Source organism: Alligator sinensis, unplaced genomic scaffold (assembly GCF_000455745.1).
Source record: "Alligator sinensis unplaced genomic scaffold, ASM45574v1 scaffold561_1, whole genome shotgun sequence".
Lineage (NCBI taxonomy): Eukaryota > Metazoa > Chordata > Crocodylia > Alligatoridae > Alligator > Alligator sinensis.
The window spans coordinates 21810-44777 of record NW_005842165.1 but is presented as its reverse complement, the minus strand read 5'-3'; the positions used below and the strand labels follow the sequence as shown (position 1 = coordinate 44777).

The 22968-nt window shown below is 50.3% G+C and overlaps 2 protein-coding genes across 8 annotated transcripts in view; one reads left to right on the top strand and one right to left on the bottom strand.

The window, feature by feature from the left end:
* Positions 1-22: 22 nt before the first annotated feature.
* Positions 23-22188, bottom strand: RAD51D (RAD51 paralog D). 7 transcript variants are annotated; one of them, XM_025206599.1, is made up of 11 exons: positions 22023-22188; positions 20589-20739; positions 17887-17948; positions 17605-17723; positions 15775-15856; positions 15048-15182; positions 14363-14458; positions 12894-12984; positions 9033-9103; positions 8491-8658; positions 23-3681 (listed from the first exon to the last, which is right to left on the bottom strand). In XM_025206599.1, exons 2-11 carry the CDS (start codon positions 20668-20670, stop codon positions 3598-3600), a joined length of 990 nt encoding a protein of 329 aa, XP_025062384.1. In that variant the 5' UTR covers positions 20671-20739; positions 22023-22188; the 3' UTR covers positions 23-3597. The 7 variants fall into 7 exon arrangements, with proteins under 7 accessions (XP_025062384.1, XP_025062383.1, XP_006025805.1 ...); XM_025206598.1 differs by lacking the exon at positions 22023-22188 and adding an exon at positions 21760-21893; XM_006025743.3 differs by lacking the exon at positions 22023-22188 and adding an exon at positions 21458-21543.
* The window catches only part of UNC45B (unc-45 myosin chaperone B), a gene marked incomplete at its 3' end in the record, with an annotated part of 21898 nt that continues 20712 nt past the window's right edge, over positions 21783-22968 (top strand). Inside the window, exon 1 of the mRNA XM_025206593.1 lies at positions 21783-21921. The remainder of the gene's footprint in view (positions 21922-22968) is intronic.

Here is a 22968-nt window from a genome sequence, read left to right as displayed (position 1 = left end):
GCCCCGCCCCTGCAGCGCCCCCGGAGGGCGGAGGAGGCAGCGCAGCCCCCGTCATTGCCGGGGTGGTCCCCAAGCCCTTGGCCTGGCTCTCCGGCCTCCGGCTGGGAGCCCCCGCGCTGGCTGCGGCCCCCTGCCTGCAGTGGCACTGCCCACGGCTGGCGGTTCCTGCAGCTGGGGTCGTTTTCCGCAGTTCGTCACCTCAAGAGGAGCCTGCGTGCCTTTCTCCAACTGCTGCAGTCAAGATTGGAAATCATCCAAGTGACCACCGCCCGAGTCCACGAGCAGGGTGCAGGAGCAGTTTACAGAGAGGAAGAGGCATCACCCAGGGAGAGCAGGACCCTGTCTGAGCACCCAGATGAAAAATGACTTCCTTTTGATGACACTGAGGTCACCAGCCATCTTGCGCCATGCTCTGCTAGGCAGCATTGGGGACATTGTCTTTAGCAGGAAGTCAGACTTTTCCACGGTGCCACCGAGGAATTCACGGTCCTGTGTCTGAAAACAAATGCACCACTTCAACCCTGCATTTCCTCTTCAAAGTGTTTGAAATACAGGAGGCTCAGGACCGTCTCTGTCATGAGACCTCTCCCCCCTACTTACCTGAAGAGCAAGCACAGGGCAGGAAGCAACATGCCAGAGATGTTCCTCAAATGCACCGGCAGCCCATACCAGTTGCTTCAGAGCAAAATACAAAATGCTACCAGGAGAGGTGCACTGACCTAATTTCCAAGGAGAGAAATTTCTTCCCTCTACAGCCACTGAGCAGCTTACACTCAACACTTAAGATTGATAGCCCTGCACAAGTACAGCCAGGGTTCACTTGATCAGCATCTGTCCTTTAGCCTTTATTTAAGCCTTCTCTATTTCGCAATTTATTCCAGATCTTTTGCATCAGAGCCCCACGATGATTTCATAATCCCTAAGTAATAACAGTCATATTTCTCTCTTCCTTTCCTCCTGTTTGGATATCTGACTACATGCTACCCCTTTCTCATTTTCAACTCACTGTTTGGGATTATGGCAATCAGTATCCAGGGCATGAGGACACAGTGACACTGAACTCTTGCAGTAGTGCATTAGGATTATCCCTCTCATCCAGAGAAAGAACAGACTGAGAGCATATGATTGGTACAGTTTTGTGACTATTATTTGAACATGTTTATTTTCTTGGTACATAGCAAAAATGTGATTTCCATGAATACAGGCAATGAAATCATTCAAATCATGTATGTGTATGCACACTTTAAATCGTCCCCTTTTCATAGTATTCCATGGACAGTTAGTACAGCTTCTTTAACTTTGCAATGCTTCATTCCCCTCAGTTGCTCACTCAGCCCTTCCAGTCTCCCATTAACCTGCCAACTTTCATCCATTCACTCAAATTAAGTCACTCTACCATTGTCTTGCTCTTGTTCACGCAAGTCCTCTCATTCTCTCTCACCTAACCACCATTCTCTACCCCCGCAACACACTCCTGATGGTCTCCCCTTTCTTTGTGACTTTCCATTTGAGAAATCCTCTTACATTCTCCTTGCTCCATCTAACTGGAGGTCTCCTCCTTCCATACTATCAAGTTACTTCAGCTCCCAAGCTCAAGATTTCCTTCTGAATCTGGCATAACAATTGCCCAAAGCCAAATTAGTCCCCCAGTTAGCTCACCCAAATCAGATATTGCATCTCTTCCCTAATGATTGACATAGTCTTGGAGAATGTAATATCACACTCTCATTGTCAAAACCTTAATGCAAATGTGTGTTACTAGACATTTTGACATTCTATTCTTTCTCTGCTCCATATCCCCCTGCTCAGCTTTCCTCTAGGAATCCCAAACTGATGAATAATGCAACCACAAGAGGAAGGGGTTACCTGAAAAGTATATTAAAAAAAAAAAAATCAATGTTTTATTCACAGCTGGTACAAAAAGCATAACAGGCCAAATTTTCTGTTGGCATAAATTGCCCCGGCTCCACTGACTTCCCTGGGAGAGAATTTGACTCATAACGTCTCCACACATAAAACAATGAACAATTTGCAAAGGAAAAAGTGAGATTGTAAACACTCTGGCACAGGCATTGCCTCTGTTTTAATTGGCTCTGTGATTAGGGGACGTTCACCACCTTCCCATTAAATTATATCCCTGAGAGGATAGAAATCTGGGTTTCTCTCAAGCACTGTAGTTGTAGTGACACACAGGTGTATGAAACAATCTGCTAGGGGTAGGAAGACCTGCTATTACTCCGTGAAAGCTCTGTCAAATATTCAGTTTGGCTACAGTCTCAGATATTTTCTTGTTAGTGGGGAAGCTGGCTTACAAATAAAAATTAGATATACTCAGAAATGTCTTAGCTGGAAAAATGTATTAAAAAGGCTCATGGGTCAAACATCTATTCAACTGCAGTAGTGTTTACTGCCTTTATTTCTACAGCTTCCATCAGAGCTATGTCAGACAAAAAGCAACTGTGAGTTTGGACACCAGAGCCTTGTCTACATGAGAGCTGTCACTGGTGCAAACACTGCTGTAACTTATCTGGTGGGAAGATCCCTAGTACAGTTCCTGAAGATTTCAAGTTCTTCTGCTCCTGCCATTTCTTTCCTCACTTTGAATTGTAAACATTGGGTACAACTGGGGTAGAACCACCTCAATAACACACGAGTGCCCTGTTTTCAAGCAAAAAAAGTAGATGAAAAGAAACACACCAACTACATCAACAACAATGCTCCTAAAACACGGCCAGATCCTCAAGTGGTGTAAGCCAAGGGCCACACTCATTTACCTCAGTGGAGTATTTGGCCCAAAAGGCCCACTTCCACAAGGCAGCAGCCATCTGATACATTACTCAGGTACAAGAATGCCAGTGCTGCTTACAATGCACTCCTTTATACTCTGTAGAAAGAGTTCGATCACAAACATTTGCAACACTTGAGTGCCACGCATGTCCCTTTCCTTTAGAAGCCCATGTCCACTACAGTTCCACTGAGGAATAAGCAGGATGAGGCAGACACCTGAAGCTTGCTGTAACAACTGTTTTCTACAGTGATAACAGTGTTTACACCACCATCTGTTGGAGCCGACAGGATTCTTGCTCTCGAAGGCCCAGTTCTTTTGTATTCCTCCTTGAAGCTTCCCAGAGGTTCCCCTCCAAAGGATTCTGGGATCTGGCAGCAGGTGGTTATGGAGGAAAAAAATAGAAGTCATTGACCGGCAAGGGTTTATAGAGCTGTCAGCGAATTCTGCTGATCCCACAATGACAGAGGTTCTCCTGCTGATCCATAAGACTCCAGGCAACAGGTCTGTGGTTCTAATGAGTTCCAGAGAAGCACTGCAGCCACACATGCTGCACTTGCCCAGGCCACAAAGGCTTTCCCTTGAAATCTCTTTGCGATCCCAAGGTCACACTGGAGAAAGGAGCACCTGAGGTGGGGCAGTGATGGAATACAATACCGCTTTACTGGAACTACAGAACTCTCTCCTCATCCTAACAGTGCCTTGGCTCACACTGTCTAGTTCTGCAGTCTTTTCTATTTTAGCAGCAAAGGTGTCCACAATAAAAGACAAGATCTTGGCCTTGAAATCTACTTTTCATCTTTTCACCTCCATCAGAGTTCCTCTCCAGATGCACCTGGTCTCTCTTCCAATGCTCCATGGCCTCCAATGTCCAGTTCTACCTTTATTCCAGTAGGCTGCAAGAGAAGCCAAGAGGAATTTAAACTTGCATAGCTGAGAATCTGCCGCTAAGAACATCTGTAGAGTCAAAGCCACTTAAAAATGCCCATCGCTAACAGACATGCAGACACTGCAAGCCATCTACCAGTTCCCACTGAGGTCAGTGTTAAAGGCACCACCTAAACTGCACTTAGTATGTTGGCTGTGTGGCGGGCCAGTAGGGCACTGCACTGAGCCACCCGCCTCACTACGCCTAACCATCTTCCAGGCTCCGAGTGCCTCCCTGGTGGCACCTCATGTCTGGCCGACCCCCCTCCCAGAGGCACACCCACTACCCCGGCGTAATGCCGCCACTACCCAGGGTCTGGACTGATCCTGGCCCTGTGCCCCCTGGGAAACACAGGCCTAGTAGTCCTTGAGGGTACTCAACCCACTGCAAGAACTTGGGGTGCTCCCCTCAGTCTGAAGCACCAGTAGTGGTCTCCTTTAGTCAGCCAAACCAAGGGGACCCCAAGGCATAAGCTAGACCCACTCCCAATAAGTCTCCCACACTAGGTACACAGGAGAACTTTATTGGTTACAAGGAGTAGGTTTGGAATAGGGTACAGGGTAGAGCAATGTTAAAGAAATCCCATAGAGCAAACAAGATTGCCATTGATCGCACATCTGAGTTACTGCAAGCTATATATCTATAGCTATTAGATCTCAGGTAGCTTACTCATGAGTATCATCCAGAGGCAGGTGGAGATTCCCTCTGGAAGCAGGCAGCTCACTGATCATGAGTCTCCCCTCCTCTCTGGCGGAGGGAGCAGGTTTTCCCCCCTCCCTCAAGAATGTATCCAGCTCAGTTTACAACTCAGGGTTACCTAAAGAGCCCATGGGATGTCTGCCCTATGCAGTGACCATATTAACCAAATTGTCTCATAGCAGAGTTTTTGGGGAGAGACAGAGGTGGCATTCTGCCACAGGCTGATTCAGGCAGACACAGAATATGCTCAGCTGTTTGCATCTCCTTAGGCCTGGTTACCAAGGAGTTACCTGGCCACCCAGAACACTGGCAGACTCAATCAATCAATCATCTGCTAACCAGTTTCTCAGCTGCTAAACAGTGGCCTTGAAATTGACAGCTCTCACTTAGTTTCAAGGCTGCTATTCTGCAAGTCAAAAACTGACAAGCAGCCTCAACTTCAATGCTTTTTGCTTTTTTCCAATTGTGTGAGGTGCTGCAGTCACAGAGCAGTCACTGACAGCAGTTCACAACACGGGCTACAAGTTGTTATTATGTGCCCAGCGTAATGGGGCACCAACCTTGATTGTGGCTTCTGGAGATACTGCAGTGCAAATAATTAATATGCCTGAAGTCAAGTAAAGCATTAATGCCCCAAACATTTTATAGTTCTTTCAGGTCAGGGGATCCCAAACTGGATTAGAAATGAATGTACACAGGAATAATTTTACCAGCTACAAACACACAGCCACATCCTAAAAGAGTTCAAACCAGGAAGTGAAACGTTAAAGAATGAGAGAACCTGAAGATAAGCCTGTTGAAAATCTCTGGGTTAAAGTTAGAGGGGAGAGCAACAAGTGTGATGTTGTAGTAGGTGTCTACTACAGACCACCAGACCAGGAAGAAATGGTTTAGATTCATAGCTGTTAGGGTCAGAAGGGACTTCAGTAGGCCATCGAGTCCCACCCCCTGCCCTGGGCAGGAAAGAGCACTGGGGTCAGACAACCCCAGCTAGATGCTTGTCTAGTCTCCTCTTGAAGAACCCCAAGGTAGGGGACAGCACCACCTCCCTTGGAAGCGAATGAGGGAGGTGAATGAGCCTTTCTTCAAACAGCTTGGGGAAGTTTCCCAATCACAAGCCATGGTTCTTATGGGGGATTTCAATCACCCTGACATCTGCTGGGAAGGCAATAATACAGCAGTGCATAGGCAATCCAGGAAGTTTTCAGATAGTGAGGGTGACAACTTCCTGGTGCAAGTGCTGGAGCAGCCAACTAGGGGCCATGCTCTTCATGACCTGCTGCTCACAAACAGGGAAGAATTGGTGGGGAATGTAATAGTAGATGATATCTTTGGCAGCAGTGACCACAAAATGATTGAGTTCAGGCATGAACAATGCTTGCCCCTGGGGGGCACGGCTGCACTGGTGGCAGCAGCGGGAGCCTGGTGGCGGTAAGATGGGAGCTCCCGCAGATGCTGCTGGCATAGTCAGTGCGGGGGAAGGAAGCATGGAGAGCAGCAGAGTAAGGACCCTAGACTTCAGAAAAGCAGACTTTGACTCACTCAGGGAACTCATAGGCAGGATCCCTTAGGAAGCCAGTCCGAAGGAAAAAGGAGTCCAGGAGACCTGACTGTACTTTAAAGAAGCCCTTACTGAGAGTGCAGGAACAAACAATCCTAATGTACAGAAAGACTAGCAAGTAAGGCAGAAGAGCAGCTTGGCTTAGCAGGGAACTCTTCAGCAAACTAAGTCACAAAAAGGAAGCTTATAAGTGGAAACTTGGACGAAAAAATAGGAAGGAGTATAAATGCATTCATACAGGGATGAAGTCAGGAAGGCCAAAGCGCAACTGGCGTTGCAGCTAGCAAGGGATGGGAAGGGTAACAAGAAGGGTTTCTAGAAGTATGTTGGTAGCAAAAGAGGGATCAGGGAAAGTGTGGGTCCCTTTCTGAATGGGGGAGGCAACCTTGTGACAGAGGACGCAGAAAAGGCTCAAGTGCTCAATGCTTTCTTCACCTCAATATTCACAAGCAAGTTCAGCTCCCAAACTACTGCACTGGGCAGCACAGTTTGGGGAGGAGGTGAGCAGCCAACAGTGAAAGAACAGGTTAGGGACCATTTAGAACAGCTGGACATGTACAAGTCTATGGGGCCGGATGGGACATACCTGAAAGTGCTGAGGGAGTTGGCTGATATGACTGCAGAGCCATTGGTCATCAACCTTGAAAACACATGGTGATCAGGAGAGCTCCCAGATGTTTGGAAAAGGGCAAACATAGTACCCATATTTAAGAAAGGGAAAAAGGAGGATCTAGGGAACCACAGACCAGTCAGCCTCACCTCAGTCCCTGGAAAAATCATGGAGCAGATCCTCAAGGAATCCATTTCTAAGCACTTGGAGGAGATAAAGGTGAGCAGGAACAGTCAGCATGAATTCACCAAGGGCAAGGCATGCCTGACCAACCTGATTGCCTTCTGTGATGAGGTGACTGGCTCTGTGGATGTGGGGAGACCAGTGGAAGTGGTGTACTTTGATATTAGCAAGGCTTTTGATACCGTTTCCCACGACAGTCTCATGGACAAGCTAAGGAAATATGGCCTGGATAAATGGATTGTAAGGTGGATAGAAAACTGGATGGAGCATCGGGCTCAGAGAGTAGTAATCAATGGTTCAATGTCTAGTTGGCAGCCGGTATCAGGTGGAGAGCCCTAGGGTCAGTCCTGGGGCTGGTTTTGTTCAATGTCTTCATCAATGACCTGGAAGATGGCAGAGATTGCACCCCCAGCAAGTCTGCAGATGGCACCAAGCTGTGGCGAGTAGTAGATACGCTGGGGGGTAGGGCTAGGATTTAGAGTGACCTAGACAGATTGGAGGATTGGGCCAAATGATGGCATATGACAGAACAAGGAGCAATGGTCTTAAGTCCTGTACTTAGGATGGAACAATCCCATACATGAGTACAGGCTGGAGGCTGACTGGCTGTGCAGCAGCTCTGCAGAAAAGGACCTGGGGGTTACAGTGGGCAATCAGCTGAATGAGCCAGCAGTGTGCCCTTGTTGCCAAGAAGGCTGACAGCATACTGGGCTGCATCAGTAGAAGTGTTGTCAGTAGGGCAAGAAAGTGATTATTCCCCTCTATTCAGCACTGGTGAGGCCACATCTGGAATTCAGTTTTGGGCCCCCCAAACAGAAAGGATGAAGAGATATTGGAGGCCAATAAAAATGGTGAGGGTGCTGAGGGATATAACTAATGAGAAAAGACTGAGGGAACTGGGCTTATATAGTTTGGAGAAGAGAAAACTGAGGGGGCATTTAATAGCAGCCTTCAACTACCTGAAGGGGGTTTGAAAGAGGATGGAGCTGGACTGTTCTCAGTGGTGGTAGGTGACAGAACAGAGCAACGGTCTCAAGTTGCAGCAAGGGAAGTTTAGGTCAGATATTAGGAAGAATTTTCTTACTAGGAGAGTAGTAAAACACTGGAACAGGTTACCCAGAGGTGGTGGAAGCTCCATCCTTGGACCTGGCTAAACAAAGCTTTGGCTGGGATGATCTAGCTGGGGATGGTCCTGCTTTGGGCAGGGGGTTGGACTAGATGACCTCCTGAGGTCCCTTCCAATGCCAATTTTCTATGATTCTATGAACCACTAGTTAGGCTGGTTTAGACTCCTGGAAGATCTGTCCCAGAGCATCCAGTATGAAATGGCAGCAAGAATCTGAGCCAAGGTGGATGTATTTACCCACATTACCAAGTAACCAGGACATCAGTTCCTCTCCTTACAAAAAGAGATACAAGATCATCAGAGACTAAGTCAGGAAGAATGGAGCAACTGAGTCACTGTGATCCAAGTAAAAAATGGATCCACTGACTTCACACACCCAGAAATAGAAGTCAGGCTATTTACAATCCACATCATTTTTTTCTTTTCAACAGATTACAGCTTTCTTGTATTGCCACTAGCACCCCAGCCCAGTGCAGAGACACATGGGCGAAGCCCAAGCTCCTGCAACCCCCAGAGCAAGGACTCTGCCTCTACTACCAACTCTGCTCCAAACCCTCTTCTCCATGACCTCATCCCTGGTTCACCTGGAAATTCTCACCTGCCGGGGCGATTTTGTTAAGGAAGCAATACGTTGTGTGCTGGCTTTCCCCAAAGCCCCTTGGCTTCTCTCTAACAGCACGCGCGTGCTGGGCACAAAACTCCAGGAGCGGCCCAGGGCTGGTTTGAGGTGACCGCTGCTACTATCCCTTGTCACATGGTTAGTCACCTGCAGTACAATAAAGTAGACATATTAGGCAGCTACCAGCAGTAACATCACTGCTCCTTGTAAGGAAACACTGGGATACTCATGAAGCTAATGGATAAATCAGCTGTTTCTATGGATTCTTATTCCTCTCCTTCTCCTCACCCTGTAGTTACAGAGAGAAGGTATTTGGAGGCTTCATGGAAGCCAAGTTTTAGTTCAGAAGACAGTCTCATGGGGTGGTGCTTTTAGAGATGCTAGGCTCCCATTTTGCAGACCTGTTCAGCTTTAAGCACATCCACTTATCTGGAAAGCAAATACCCCAAATCCTCCAATACTTGCTATTCTTCCTCACCGCTCACCCCAGGAAGAGAAAGACAAAGCCCAGGGGCACTCACCACAGTAGCAAGGCCAAATTCTCTGGCAAGTGTCTTCAGTTCCCTCGCCAGCTGCATCATGAGGGCCAAACCTACAGAGACAAGAAAAGGACATTTTGGCACATGCTTCCACTAGAAGTCTCTTAGAGACCAATGCCATCTCCTGAGATGAGGAATCTAGAGCAGCTCATCAGGATACCTTCACATCCACCCAAGCAGGCTGACCTCTGTGTATTACATTAGCTTAATACTGTTCATCAGTGCCCATTTCACAGCTAGCCCCTCTTACTTTCCAACTATCCAAAGAACAAAACCAGCATACACAGCAGCAGCCTCTGCACCCAGGCACACCATCAACATGTACTGCATCAGGCCCAGATAATCAGTTCTAGGACACACCTAGCTCTTACTGAACACTGTTCCTCAGTCCCAAAGCACTTTCGAAAAGCAGGTTGGTATCACTGTCTCCATTTTACTGATGGGGTTACTGAGGCACAGAGTGGTGTTGGTACTTCCTAAAGTTTACCCAGCAGGCCAGAACCAGAAGAAGAGCCCCATCCAGTACTCTAATCATTAGGCGATACTGCCTCTCCCAAGAAGTCTGCCTCCATGACCTGTGGCTCATCCTCTAAAGATTGGTCCCTTCTTTCACAAAGGCCACCAGGTGATCTTTGCCACTGCTGAGTTCCTGCTACACACACACACACAACCCAAACCAGGAAATGACTAAGTGAAGCCACACTGAGGACTCCCCCACCAATACTCACTCTCAGGGCAGCAGACTGCTCAGAGGACTGGCAACGAGCAGTTTTAACTCCCCGTCCTTGAGTCTATGCATCAGCTGCAGTCAATCTGGCCTTTGCAGTGACTTAGCTATTGCAGTTCCATTGCCAAGCCACTGCACTTCCCCAACACCAAATTCTTAGAATTTCTGACAAAGATCTGCAAGGGCCTGCGGCAGCCCCACAGAATCCTGAGGAGTAACAAGTTAGACCGACAGGACTATTTGGGAGACAGGCAACTAAGAAGATATATGAAGGGATGTCAGTCTGGCACTTTTGAGAGAGTTGTTGAAAAACATGGCCTGCCCATCCCCTACTACCTCAAATGTGCCAAACCAGGAAATGAGGGTATCTACTCTAAGGAACTATTGCTCTCAGGCATATTGAGGACAGCCAGCTCAAGAACCTTGGTAGTGGGGTGTGGGGCCTCAGGCCTGCTTTGCAGCCACATTTCCAGGCTTAGCACATGCAGAGCAATACTAGATAGGGAAGGCCTACTTCTCAGTACCAGGGAAGCCATACATCCTGAGCTATCAAATACAAACATTTTACCTGTTGCACCTCATCCAACACAACACTGGCACTAAAGTTAAAAAAATAAAAAATCCTCCCTCTCCCAGCCCCCAGGCCCAGGTATCAGAGAGCACAAGGTATAGTTCTGTACTGCCAATGCCATCTGAATTTTTGCAGGTAATCAGTGGGCCCAGGAGTGCTGGAAGCAGATTTCCCAGCTACCTGATTGCACAGGACATTCAGTGCCAAACGTTCTGAATGTTTTGCAAGAGGCAGGATTGCTATCTCCAAAGGCCAGAAATTGGGATGAATGAATCCTCATTATTTGAGCCTATTGGGCACTTTTACAAATTCTTCAGGGTTGGAAAGGGTGGCGCATTAATTAGAGCAGCTCCGAGAGCTTTAGTTCAAGCACCCCTGCCACCATTTTTAAGCACGGGGACACTGATACACAAGGTGCAGGAAGTTGCTGGAGCGCAGTAATTACCAAGCTCCAACAGGCTCGATTAATCAAGCCTGCTCCAACGTGCTGGACATTACATAAGTCACTCCATTCCAGGCCAAATTACTCCTGTAACAGGAAGGAGTAGCTATACACTACTATAAAATGACCAGCACAGCACTACTCCAGTAAACTTCAGACCAGAAAAAGCCCCTCTCTCATAAAAGCAGCTCGTACACCACCTAGTGGCCAGACAATGTAATACCAACTATTGCAGGCAGCTGACTTGGAAGGCTGGCCACATCTGCTCCTTACTACAGAATAACATCCAGGACAGTAACAAGGATTTCTACAGGTATGTCAGTAGGAAGAGGAGGATTAGGGAAAGTGTGGGTCCCTTACTGAATGGGAGAGGCAACCTTGTGACAGAGGATGCAGAAAAGACTGAAGTACCCAATGCCTTTTTTTGCCTCAGTCTTCACAGACAAGGTCAGCTCCCAAACTACTGCACTGGGCAGCACAGTTTACTGAGGGCTGCTCACCTCCTCCCCAGTGAAAAAACAGGGTAGAGACTACTTAGAAAAGCTGGACATGTACAAGTCCATGGGGCCAGATGGGATACACCTGAGGGTGCTGAGGGAGTTGGCTGATGTGATTGCAGAGCCATTGGCCATCATCCTTGAAAACTCATGATGATCAGGAGAGGTCTCAAATGATTGCAAAAGGACAAACATAGTACCCATCTTTAAGAAAGGGAAAAAGGAGGATCTAGGGAACCACAGATCAGTCAGCCTCACGTCAGTCCCTGGAAGAATTATAGAGCAGATCCTCAAGGAATCCATTTCTAAGCGCTTGGAGGAGAAAAAGGTGATTAGGAACAGCCAGCATGGATTCAACAGGGGCAAGGTATGCCTGACCAGCCTGACTGCCTTCTCTGATGAGGTGACTGGCTCTGTGGATGCGACAAGACCAGCGGATGTGGTTTACCTTGATTTTGGCAAGGCTTTTAATATGGTCTCCCACAACATTCTCGCAGGCAAACTAAGGAAGTATGGGCTGCATGAATGGACTGTAAGGTGGATAGAAAATTGGCTGGAGCATCAGGCTCAGAGAGTAGCAATCAATGGCTCAATGTTTAGTTGACAGCTGGTATCAAGTGGAGTGCCCCAGGGGTCCATCCTGGGGCCGGTTTTGTTCAATGTCTTCATCAATGACCTGGAAGATGGCAGAGAGTGCACCCTCAGCAAGTCTGCAGATGGCACCAAGCTCAGGGGAGCAGCAGATACACTGGAGGGTAGGGCTAGGATTTAGTGACCTAGACAAATTGGAGGACTGGGCCAAAAGGAATCCCATCAGGTTCAATAAGGACAAGTGCAGCTCTGCAGAAAAGGACCCGGGGGTTACAGTGGGCAATAAGCTGAATGAGCCAGCAGTGTGCCCTTGTTGCCAAGAAGGCTGAGAGCATACTGGGTTGCATCAGTAGAAGTGTTGCCAGTAGGTCAAGGGAAATGACGATTCCCCTCTATTCAGCACTGGTGAGGCCACATCTGGAATACTCTGTTCAGTTTTGGGCCCCCCACTACAGAAAGGATGTTGACAAATTGGAGAGAGTCCAGTGGAGGGTGACAAAAACAGTTCAGGGGTTGGGGGACATGACTTATCAGGAAAGACCAAGAGAACTGGGCTTATTTCGTCTAGAGACCAGGAGACTGAGAGGGGACAGCCTTCAACTACCTGAAGGGCAGTTCAAAAGAGAATGGAGCTGGACTATTCTCAGTGATGGCAGATGACAGAACAAGAAGCAATGGTCTTAAGTTGCAGCAAGGGAAGTTTAGGTTAGATATTAGGGAAAAAAATTCACTAGGAAGGTAGTAAAACACTGGAACAGGTTACCCAGGGTGGTGGTGGAAGCTTCATCCTCAAAAGTTTTCAACAACCTGCTAGACTAAGCTTTGGCTGGGCTGATCTAGTTGGGGATGGTCCTGCTTTGATCATGGGGTTCGACTAGATGACCTCCTGAGGTCCCTTCCAACCCTAGCTTTCTATGATTCTACCTCACTGTGTAGGTCAGGTTGTGTGCCTACAGCCTGAGGCCCAGTCCCAAATTCCCAAGCTGGAGCCTGCCCCCGGGGCAAGTATGCTTACCCTCTGACTGCCTGCCTCCAAAGAGTGGGCAAACTACAGCCGAGACAGAATCCACCACCAGCAATTTCACGGGACCCACAGAACAAACAACCTGAGGAGTGAAGCACAATGTGTGAGGGAAAGGGATAGAGCAGCACATGCCATTCAAAACAGCAATTTGAAGTATGGGCCAGTACAGCCCTGCAACATTAGAACAGGGAGAGTCCTGAGGCCACTTGGAAACCAAGGTCCACAGAATAGCAACCCCAATCCTGCAGTCTTATAGTTTCATAGTTGGTAGGGTCACAAGGGACCTAAGCAGATCATCAAGTCCGACCCCCTGTCATGGGCAGGAAAGAATGCTGGGGTCAAATGACCCCAGCTAGGTGATTGTCTAGCCTCCTTTTGAAGATCCCCAGGGTAAGGGCGAGCACCACTTCCCTAGGAAGTTGGTTCCAGATCCTAGCCATCCTGACTGTGAAGTAATGCCTCCTAATATCTAGCCTGAACCTCCTCTCAGTCAGCTTATGGCTGTTATTCCTTGCAACTCCCGGTAATGCTCGGGGGAACAGGGATTCTCCCATTGTCTGCTGGTCCCCCTGGGCAAGTTTGTAGGTGATCCCCTTTCAGCCTTCTCTTGTGGAGGCTGAACAGGTTCACGGCCCGCAGTTCAGGTCCCGTAGTCTCTCCTTGTAGGGCCTGCCCTGCTGCCCCCTGATCATGCGAGTGGCCCTCCTCTGGACCCTCTCTATGCTATCCACATCCCTCCTGAAGTGCAGCGCCCACAACTGGACTCAGTACTCCAACTACAGCCTGACCAATGTCGTATAGAGGGGGAGGATCACCTCCTTGGACCTGCTCGTGATGCATCTGTGGATGCATGACAAGGTGTGGTTAGCCTTCCTGACTGCGTCCCCACATTGGCAGCCCATGTTTATCTTGGAATCAACAGTGACTCCAAGATCCTTTTCTGCCTCTGTGCTGACAAGAACGGAGTTCCCCAGCTTGTAGGTATGCTGCTGGGTTTTTCCTCCCCAGGTGTAATACCTTGCACTGGTCCATATTGAAACCCATCCTATTCTCATCCACCCACCTCTGTAACCTGTCCAGATCTAGTTGTAGCCAGTCCCTCTCTTCTAGCATGCCCACCTCTTCCCACATCTTAGTGTCATCTGTGAACTTGAACAAGGTGCTTTTCACCCCCTCGTCCAAGTCACCGATGAAGATGTTGAACAGCGGGGACCAGGGACCGAGCCCTGGGGAACCCCACTGCCCACGTCCCTCCAGGTCGAAAATGACCCGTCCACCACCACTCGCTGGGTGCAGCCCTCCAGTCAATTCGCACACCGCAGTCGCCTAATTTTCTAAGGCAATATATAAGCAGCTCCATGCACTGGCAGGATCAAATCCAATGTCACTTCCAACACTCAGCTCTTTACAGTGTCACTTTAGAGAAGTCAACAGGGAGGATGCAAATGACAAGGCCCCACCTGCTGGGACATGCAGTGCTGGAGCTCCTGCAGCGCAGCCAGCATCTTATAGATGTCAAACACATGGGCCACCTGGATTCGCTGCAAGGCCTCCACCTGCAGAGGGGGACAGCAGCAGTATCACACAGGGAATACATAGTCTCCCACAGCTTTCCCCTCACTATAACTTACCCTTTACAATCAGGATGGTGGGCATACATTAGAACCTGGGGTCCAGCACTCCCAGCCAGCATATCTACTAGCCCTGTGAACTCACCCTGCCCCTAATAATAAGAGCATTTGCAATTATCTATCACCTTCATGTCAAGGACCCAAATAGCCCTTTGTCCCATGCATCAGTGTTGTCCTCATTTTAGACATGGGGAAACCAGGACACAAAAAGATAAAGGTTGAAAGCATGGTAGGCTAGAATTAGCACCCCTCACCCCAAACTATGGCTAAGTGCCTGAATAAGTGGTCTGGTACTTAAAAGGGGCTGAGTACCCACAACTCCCACTGAACCAAGAGTGGACCCACTGAAAGAAACTAGGACAAACCCATGCAGAGGAAAGAGTGGAGCATGGAATTGCCTAAAGGTCTGTCAGAGGCATTGCATGCAACTGCTCAGAGCTAGGAAGGCCATTTACAAGTATCTGAGTTCTTTGCTCCTGCAACTGAAGGCCACTGACTCTGCAGCTTCTCTCACCTGCTCTTCCTCCTCCTCTGTCCTGGACTGAACCAACTGGAGAAGGCGAGAGGCTGTGAACCCGCCTGTGGAGTCAATAAAAAGGACATTCTGCTTGAGGCTGTGGGACACACTTGCTGCTATGCTGAGGCACACCTAGGAAGGAAAGAGCACAAGCATCAGTCCATCCCCCCACCCTTCTGAATGGAAGGGCTTGTCTGGCACTAAAACACATCAATACCCAGCAGGGCACACCTGAGCCAAGCTGAGAAGCAACCGCACTGCCTGATCTCCACATGGAATAAGTAGGGACCTTCAGCCTACATACATCTATCAGTTTTCATGCAAATATCAAAGATAGATGGTTTCACTGCCAGAGGCTTTTTGCTCAAGAATTTGCTCCATCTCATTCTTCAGAGCCCCAGCTTCTGGGTATGGCGCAAGATGGATCAGGTTAATGAATCTCCTTCTTAGGGCCAGTCACTGGAGAAGAACCATGACACAGATGAGACAAGTCTGGCTGTAGCCATTTATGCATCTTTAATATTTTGTAACTATTTCCACAGTGAGCACAAATTAAGCTATCAAACCAAAGGGAAGATACATCTACAAACAAGGTCTGAACCCACCTGTGGATGCAGACTGTGCCATACAGTACAGGATGTAAATGGAGGACACCTTATATACAAGGAGGAATTTTGGCATCCCTTCCATTATACACTGCACCATCTGACCCAGGGTGACTCACCTGTGTCTTCCCACTGCCTGGTGCTCCCATAAGCTCCATCACCTCCCCAGTGTACAGGCCAGAGTCCAGCAGCGTATCCAAGCTAAATGAGAAACACACACAAGGAGGAGGTTAGTTCAGTCTTAGAATCATCCAGGGCTGCAAAGCAGCAATTCCTGAACACCTGCAGCTGAAGTACAGTCAGAAACCACATTCCTCACTGGCCAGGCCCTCCAGAATCCACAGCCTCACAGCCAAGAACACTCATGCTTCCCATCCACTCCACAGTTCTGGTCAGAGTAGAAAACATACAGTGTGGCACATAAAGGAGCAGAGGCAAAAATGGGGAAGGGGGACCCTGCCTGGTTTAAAGGCAGGGGCAATGTGTAGGAGGTGCATGTGGTGGTGCACCCCCTGCAAAAAGGCACCACCGACACTGTCGATGGCGTCTGCAGGCCATTGCCACCCCACTTGTGGCACCTGAACGCCCTTGGCCACTGCTGCTGCTGCCAGTAGCACGTGTGGGTGGTCACCGACCCATGGCCGGCGCTCGCGCGCCCCCCCTCCCGGCCAACAGTGCCGGCAGCATCTGCGGGAGCTTCCCACCCACCGCCGCCAGGCTCCCGCCACTGCTGGTGAAGCTGTGCCCCCCCAACTGCTGGGGGCATGCACCATTCATGTTTGAACGTCTAGAGATTTGAATATGGTGAGTTTTTCTGAATGGTCATAGGGAAGGAGAAAGGGAAAGTGGGCGATATTAAGCATCAGACAGTTAATTTCTATGCCTGGCCATTACTCTCAAGATGATCATTGCTCAGCTGTCTTCAAGGGCTTATAACCAATCTCGGTGGTTCAAATGTGGCCTATCGGGAAAGGCTGAAGGAACATGACTTGTTTTATCTGGAAAAAAAGAAGACTGAGGAGGGACTCAACCTCCTCCCAGTACATAAAAGGTTGCTATAAAGAGGATGGCAATTGACTTCTCACATTTCCCGGGGAGACGGACAAGAAAATTCCAGGTCCATCTGTGACAAGGGAGACTGTGGGCTGGCTGTTAAGAAAACCTTCTAACTATAAAGGCAGTGAGGCACTGAAACAAACTTGCAGTAAATTTGACCCTGCTGCAGAGCTGGGGTTGGACTAGATGATCTCTTGGGGTCCCTTCCAGCCCAGAAGTTCTAGGACAGGGGCAGGCAACCCCCAGCACAGGTGCCAGAGTGTGGCACACAAAGGCATTTTACTTGGCACGCACACCTCGGGGCAGACGGCAGTGCAGCCCCAGCCCCTTCCCTGCCACAATAAGGATCGGGCCCTTTGTGGCTTCCCCACCGTCCGCTCCTGGCACACCAGGAAAGCCAAGTTTGCAGGTGTTCTTGGCACTCTGTCCAAAAATGTTGCCAACCTCTGTTCTAGGATTTTATTAAATTAGCATGTGCATAATTGCTTGGCACATTCTGAAAGCTGGGAAAAAGCTTTCCACTCCTGATGCTGCCATTGTGCAAATACAATTGCATGTGAATGAAATTTGCAGCACCTTTGCACGTTTGTAATAGCACAGACATAGACTGGTGGCTTCAGCTAGGATGAGACTATCAATTCTGACATGAAAAGCAGAATTGCCCTGTATTCAGGAGGCAATCCTGCTGCTTCTAGGTGTCAAGGGCCTCAGCCCAGTCCTTACAGGTGTGGAATCCTGACAAACCCAGTCTCAGGTCCAACCTCATCCAGGTGGCACTTGGGGCATTTTGGGATCAAAACTTCAACCCAACTCCGCTTCCAGCAATAGCCTATGTAACACACACAAACCCCACAGGTGCATCTTTCACTCATCTACATGCCCAACACGTTCACCTCTTGTTCCCTGTAGACAGGATAGCCATGGAGCTCTTGAGTTCCTCATACAGATGAACACCGTTGATGGGAAACGCTGAGAACTGGGCCAGCAAAACACGTCTCACTGCCACCAAAGCCTGTGGGGACAGCCAGCCAGCCACACATGAGACTGAGGTACTACAAGGTTGAGGAGCTTTGGAAATAGAAGCTCCTTGAGGCAGTACCATCTCTTTGTCCAGCCCCTAATACAGCAGAGTTGTGGTCCAGGGTAAACATCAGCATTCAAGAGTCTCCTCTCACCTTGTAAGACAGAGAACATTTCTGGGCAACTTCCTCCAGATCCGATGAGATGAGGTCAACCACTGCAAGACAGAATGAACAGATGAGCAGCTGGAAAAGTCTGACAGCTCCACAATGCCAGGAAAGTAATTAACTACCACACAGTCCCACCATTCAGCCTAGTCATCTCCCAACCTTAGAATAGCTCCAAATCAAGCTAAAATACAGTCTGGCCATGGCAATGCCTGCAGAGAGACAATAACACCCAAGTTAGCTGAGCAACTCAGCCCAAAGGACTCCCCTGTCTCTGCTGGGTTTGTAATGGGACACAAGGTTTACAGTGAATTTAATTTAGAAGATTCCAGTTTATCACCAGTTGCCCAAACAGCTTCATAATGGCCAAAAGCCCATGGCTGGAAAAGCAGGAAGAATTAAAGGACATCATCAAGGTGCTTTGTTGGCCGAAGAACTAGAGCAAGACAAGCTGATGAAGGCTGCTTGCTCAGCCTCTGTTTCCATGTGCCTAATACCTCTGTTTTTTTCAACCAAAATGGATACACAGAAAGCAGACTAATGAGTGAAAGTGAGTGAAAGTTTCAATCTTCAAGCACATTTACTGGGTCCCATGAACAGTAGCTCTAAAAGTCCATTTTTAAGAAAAATGGTTCTAATTGCCATTCTAGCAAAACCAGGCGGGGGCCCAAATTAGACTGGGAAGAAGAAAAACCCCAGCCTCTCTCCAGCACCCTTGACCACAGTGATGGGATTAGTTTAGGAACAAATGTAACCCCCCCCACCACATTCAGTTTGTGAATTCATGCATTTCTTAGGGTAGGGGTGGGCAAAATGGCGGATCTGGCTGGCAGTCGAACACCACTTCCCAGCAGTCCCATCCTGCGTTGCTGTGGCCAGTTTCCACGGAGATCCCAGTAGCACAGGACAGGGCTTCCATGGAGACCGGCCCCAACAGCACTGGCAGGGCATGCAGCTGGATGGGGAGCTGCTCCAAGGTATGTGGGCAATGGATCACAGCTCTGCCCCAGCTCTGGACCACGCTGTCACTACCATAAAATCCCAGCCCCGAAGCAGCTCCCCGCCCAGCCGCTTGCCATGCCAGCGCTGCTGGTGCTGGCCTCCATGGAAACGCTGGTCCCACACTGCCACAGTCCCACCACTTCTGGGGTCTGCATGAAAGGCAGCCACACTGACGTGGGCAGAGGCTGCTGGGAACTCAGGGGCTGAGTCCACCACAGGCCATCTTTGCCCACCCCTGTCTTAAGGCCTCGTTACACATTGCAGTTTGAGCTGCTCAAATGCCAATCAGTCTTACAGCTAGCTCAAGTTTGAAGCAGTTGTATGTTCAAGCCAGCAGAGGCCTTGATGACCGAAAAGTAAGAATCACAGGGATCCCCCCCGTCCCTCCCAGCTTACTTTCAGCTGCGAGTGCTGTCCCCAGGGGATAGGCAGGGAAAGGGAACACCCCCGCCTGGTCCCCACCTCCACTGCTGCCAATGCACAGCAGCTCCTCTCTGGGTTAAGCCAAGTCCAGAAAACAGTGATAGCAGTGGCAGGGGCTGGCAGCGGGGGTCACTGCCTGCTCCCTTGGCGCAGCACTAGCAGCCAAAAGTAAGCTGTGAGGCAGCCGGGGGGATGAATGGGGATTTGGCTTGCTGGAGAGCAGTGGACCCATTCCAGGGGGCAGCAGGCCAATCATGGCTGGTAGAGGACAGGGGTGCTGATTCAACTGGGGTGAGGGGCCAGGGGGGGCAGTGGATCCAATCCAGGCCACCGGGGGTGGGGGAGTGTTCACAATAAGCTGTAGCCTAGAGTGGCTACACATAAGCGTAATGTGACCTGGGTAAAATGGATCAGAGCTCAATCTAAGCTGAGGTGGTGCATTTTTAAGCTGTGCTGCTTAAAGGGTGCTTAAAACTAGTTTCACATGTTAACGTGTGGACAATGCTGGGGTTAAGAGCTCCAGGAGCTACCTACAACTGACAAGTAACAAGGCCCTCAGTCACTTCTCAGAGCCACCAACCCCTGCTGAGATCAGAAGTGGAACCGGGTGTCATCATGTTCCCTGGGGACAACTGCCTTACCCGTTCCCAGATGGCAGCAGGGATGAGGGTGCTGCACCAAGAGGGAATGGCCTAGCAGAAAGTATAACTGCAAATATGCAAGATATGCCAAGCCTCCAAATACTAAAGCAGGGGTGGGCAAAAGGTGACCCGTGGCCCAGTGGCCCCCCACAAGGCCATTCTATCCGGCCCATGGTGCCCCTAAAAAAAATTAGAAAATTAATATTTATTTGCCCCTGACGGCCTGTCTTGTGGCCCTCGATGGCTTGCCAAAACTCAGTAAGCGGCCCTCCTCCCAAAATAATTGCCCAGCCCTGTACTAAAGTAACATGTTCAAGGTCAGGAATTAGATAGGCAGATCTGGCTGCCTTTACAGCATGGGGATTTTCATAGTCCCCGCTACTGCTGCGTGAGGCATGAACCACATCCACTGTCCTGTCCCTTGAAAGCAATGTTAGACTCCGAGCCAGCCACCAAGGCGCACAGAACATGCTGGGACCTGGAGTAGTTTCCTAGGGGCTGCCCCACAGCACAGACCATCAGAACAGGCTCAGGGGTCCTAGGAAGGGGGAGAGCCCTCTGCCATCCCTGATTCATCCCCCCGGGGGGGTGAGTCCTGCTCTGAGACTCTGGGCTGCCTTTTACCTGTTCGGATGCCACTGGCTTTCAGAAGCTGGATCATCTCTGCCGTCAGACCAGGACAGAGTCCTGCCTGCAGCATCACCATGGCCCTGCCACGTGTCCAGGGGGGTAGGGCACAGGAGACGGGAGGCTGAACACCATGCAGACACGCACCCTGCACAGAAGAGAAGAGGAGGGGTTTGCATCCTGCAACGCAGAGGTGCCACTGGCCTTGCCTTGTCCCACCTTGAGAAACAAAGACGTGGCCCGCACCAGGAGCTCCGACCGCGGTAGATGCCTGCCAGGCCACTCTGCCCCAAATTGAAGAGTCCCTCTCAGAGCCTGGCCCAAGAGCCTAGTTACAGGCTTGCTTAGTTAGCTCTCCTGGCCCCTGCAGCTGGTCGCACATGAACTTATTTGTGGTGTACTTTGCACAAGCATCTACAGGTGCTAATCAGGGATTGGGGCTTCCCTGCACCGGGGTCCCGAGAAGTCAGCACTCGCCCCCAGCTCTGAAGTGGGGAAAGGGCTCTGCACAGTCCCACGATCCTCGTCTTTATATCATCACATCTGGGCCAAGTCTGACAAAAAAAAAGCCGAGAGCGCAAGCCCCTGCCCCCTGCAGCAGTCGGGCCGCTGCAACCTCACGGAAACCCCGGGCTGCCTGCGGGGAAAGCGCCAGCCCCCGCTCACCTGGCTCCGCAGGGCTGGGCGCGCACCGCAGCCAGGCTCTGCACAGTCCCACGATCCTCGTCTTTATATCATCACATCTGGGCCAAGTCTGACAAAAAAAAAGCCGAGAGCGCAAGCCCCTGCCCCCTGCAGCAGTCGGGCCGCTGCAACCTCACGGAAACCCCGGGCTGCCTGCGGGGAAAGCGCCAGCCCCCGCTCACCTGGCTCCGCAGGGCTGGGCGCGCACCGCAGCCAGGGCCGCTTCACGCCAGGCTCAGCTCTGGACAAACACCCGCCAGCCCAGCGGCCCCGGGCGGCGCCTCCTACTTCCTGCGCCTGCGCCTGCGCCTCCGCCTCCGCCCAGCCCGCTCCGGGGCCGCGACCGGCTCCCCCGCGTGGCGGCTGCAGAGGGGAGCCGCTAGAAATCCCAGCCCCGTGAAACGCTGCCTCTGCCCCTTCGCTGCCCGCTCGGCCGTGCCCGGATCTCGCTTCCACCAGGCCTGCACGCGCGACCCCGGAGCACCTGAAAGACGTGAATTACTCCCGTTTGCTAATCCTGTTCCGGTTGCTACTGGCACAGTCTCTCCCCAGAGTCACAAGGCTCCTGATCCTGCCTTCAGAGCCGGGGTGGGTGAAGTCCCGTGAGCCCCTGGCTGGTGGTAGGACTGTGGCCTACAACTGAAAGGTATCAACAGCTTCCCCCAACTCCTCTGGTTTTGCCACCAGTCTGTTTTCTTTGGTGGGAGTTTTTGCACCCTTCCACTGCTCGGCCCTGAAGTCACTGACCCTGCAGGAGATTCCCCAGCAAACAAAGCACAGAGCTCCTTGCAAAGACCTCGGCAAGTCACACGAGTTGCTCCACTGACTCACGTGAGGCTGCTCACGCAAGTAAAAATAACCACATGCATAAGATCAGAACTGGAGTCTGTTCCCTCCTTGCTGGGCATCAACAAGCGGGTAAAAAAAGCCTTTTGCAGCTTTTTGTTTATAATTAAAACTAGGACCCAGTGGGTTATATTAGAAACAAGCATATATACAACTCATGAGCACCTTCCTTCAGATCCTAGAGCAAAGGTTGTGTAACAAGGAAGCTGCAGAAACATCAATGATTGGAAATAGAACTGAATTTGGTCTCTGACTTAAAAGCACCAGAGTTTCCAAGGCTCAGCAAAAGAACTAGGGGGTGTGGAAAGCCAGCTCTGCTCCCAAATGGGATACATCTCTAATCAACCCCTTCTCCTGGCAGACTCTCCTTCCCTTGCAGGTGATGAGCAGGGATCCAGGTTTTCTGTTTCCCATGGAAAAACAGAGAAAACCACAGATTCCCTGTTTTTATCAGAGAAAACGCAGATTTCTCTTTTTAGCAGAGAAATCTGATTTTGCAAAGAGCTCTTGCAGGGTGGCACAGCTCCAGCCTGCAAGAGCTGATTTGCAAAAAGGGTGGGAAACCCCCAGCCCTGGCTGTAGGGGAAGGAGAGGGGGGAGGGCAGGGCCTGAGCCTCTGAAGCAGCCAAGGCCAGGCTGCGGCTCTGACTCGGACTCGCCCTTCGCCCCTGGAGCATGGAGGTAAGTGGGGCTGTGAGGCAGGACTGGGAAGATGGTTGGGGGCTGAGAGAAGGGGGTGCTGCCGGCCCCAGGCAGCACTTTGCAGCTGGGAGCAGGGCCAGGGGGTGAGGGCAGGGGTGCCCCTCTGCGGGGGGGCTTTGCGGGCAAGTGACCTGAGGCATGGTGT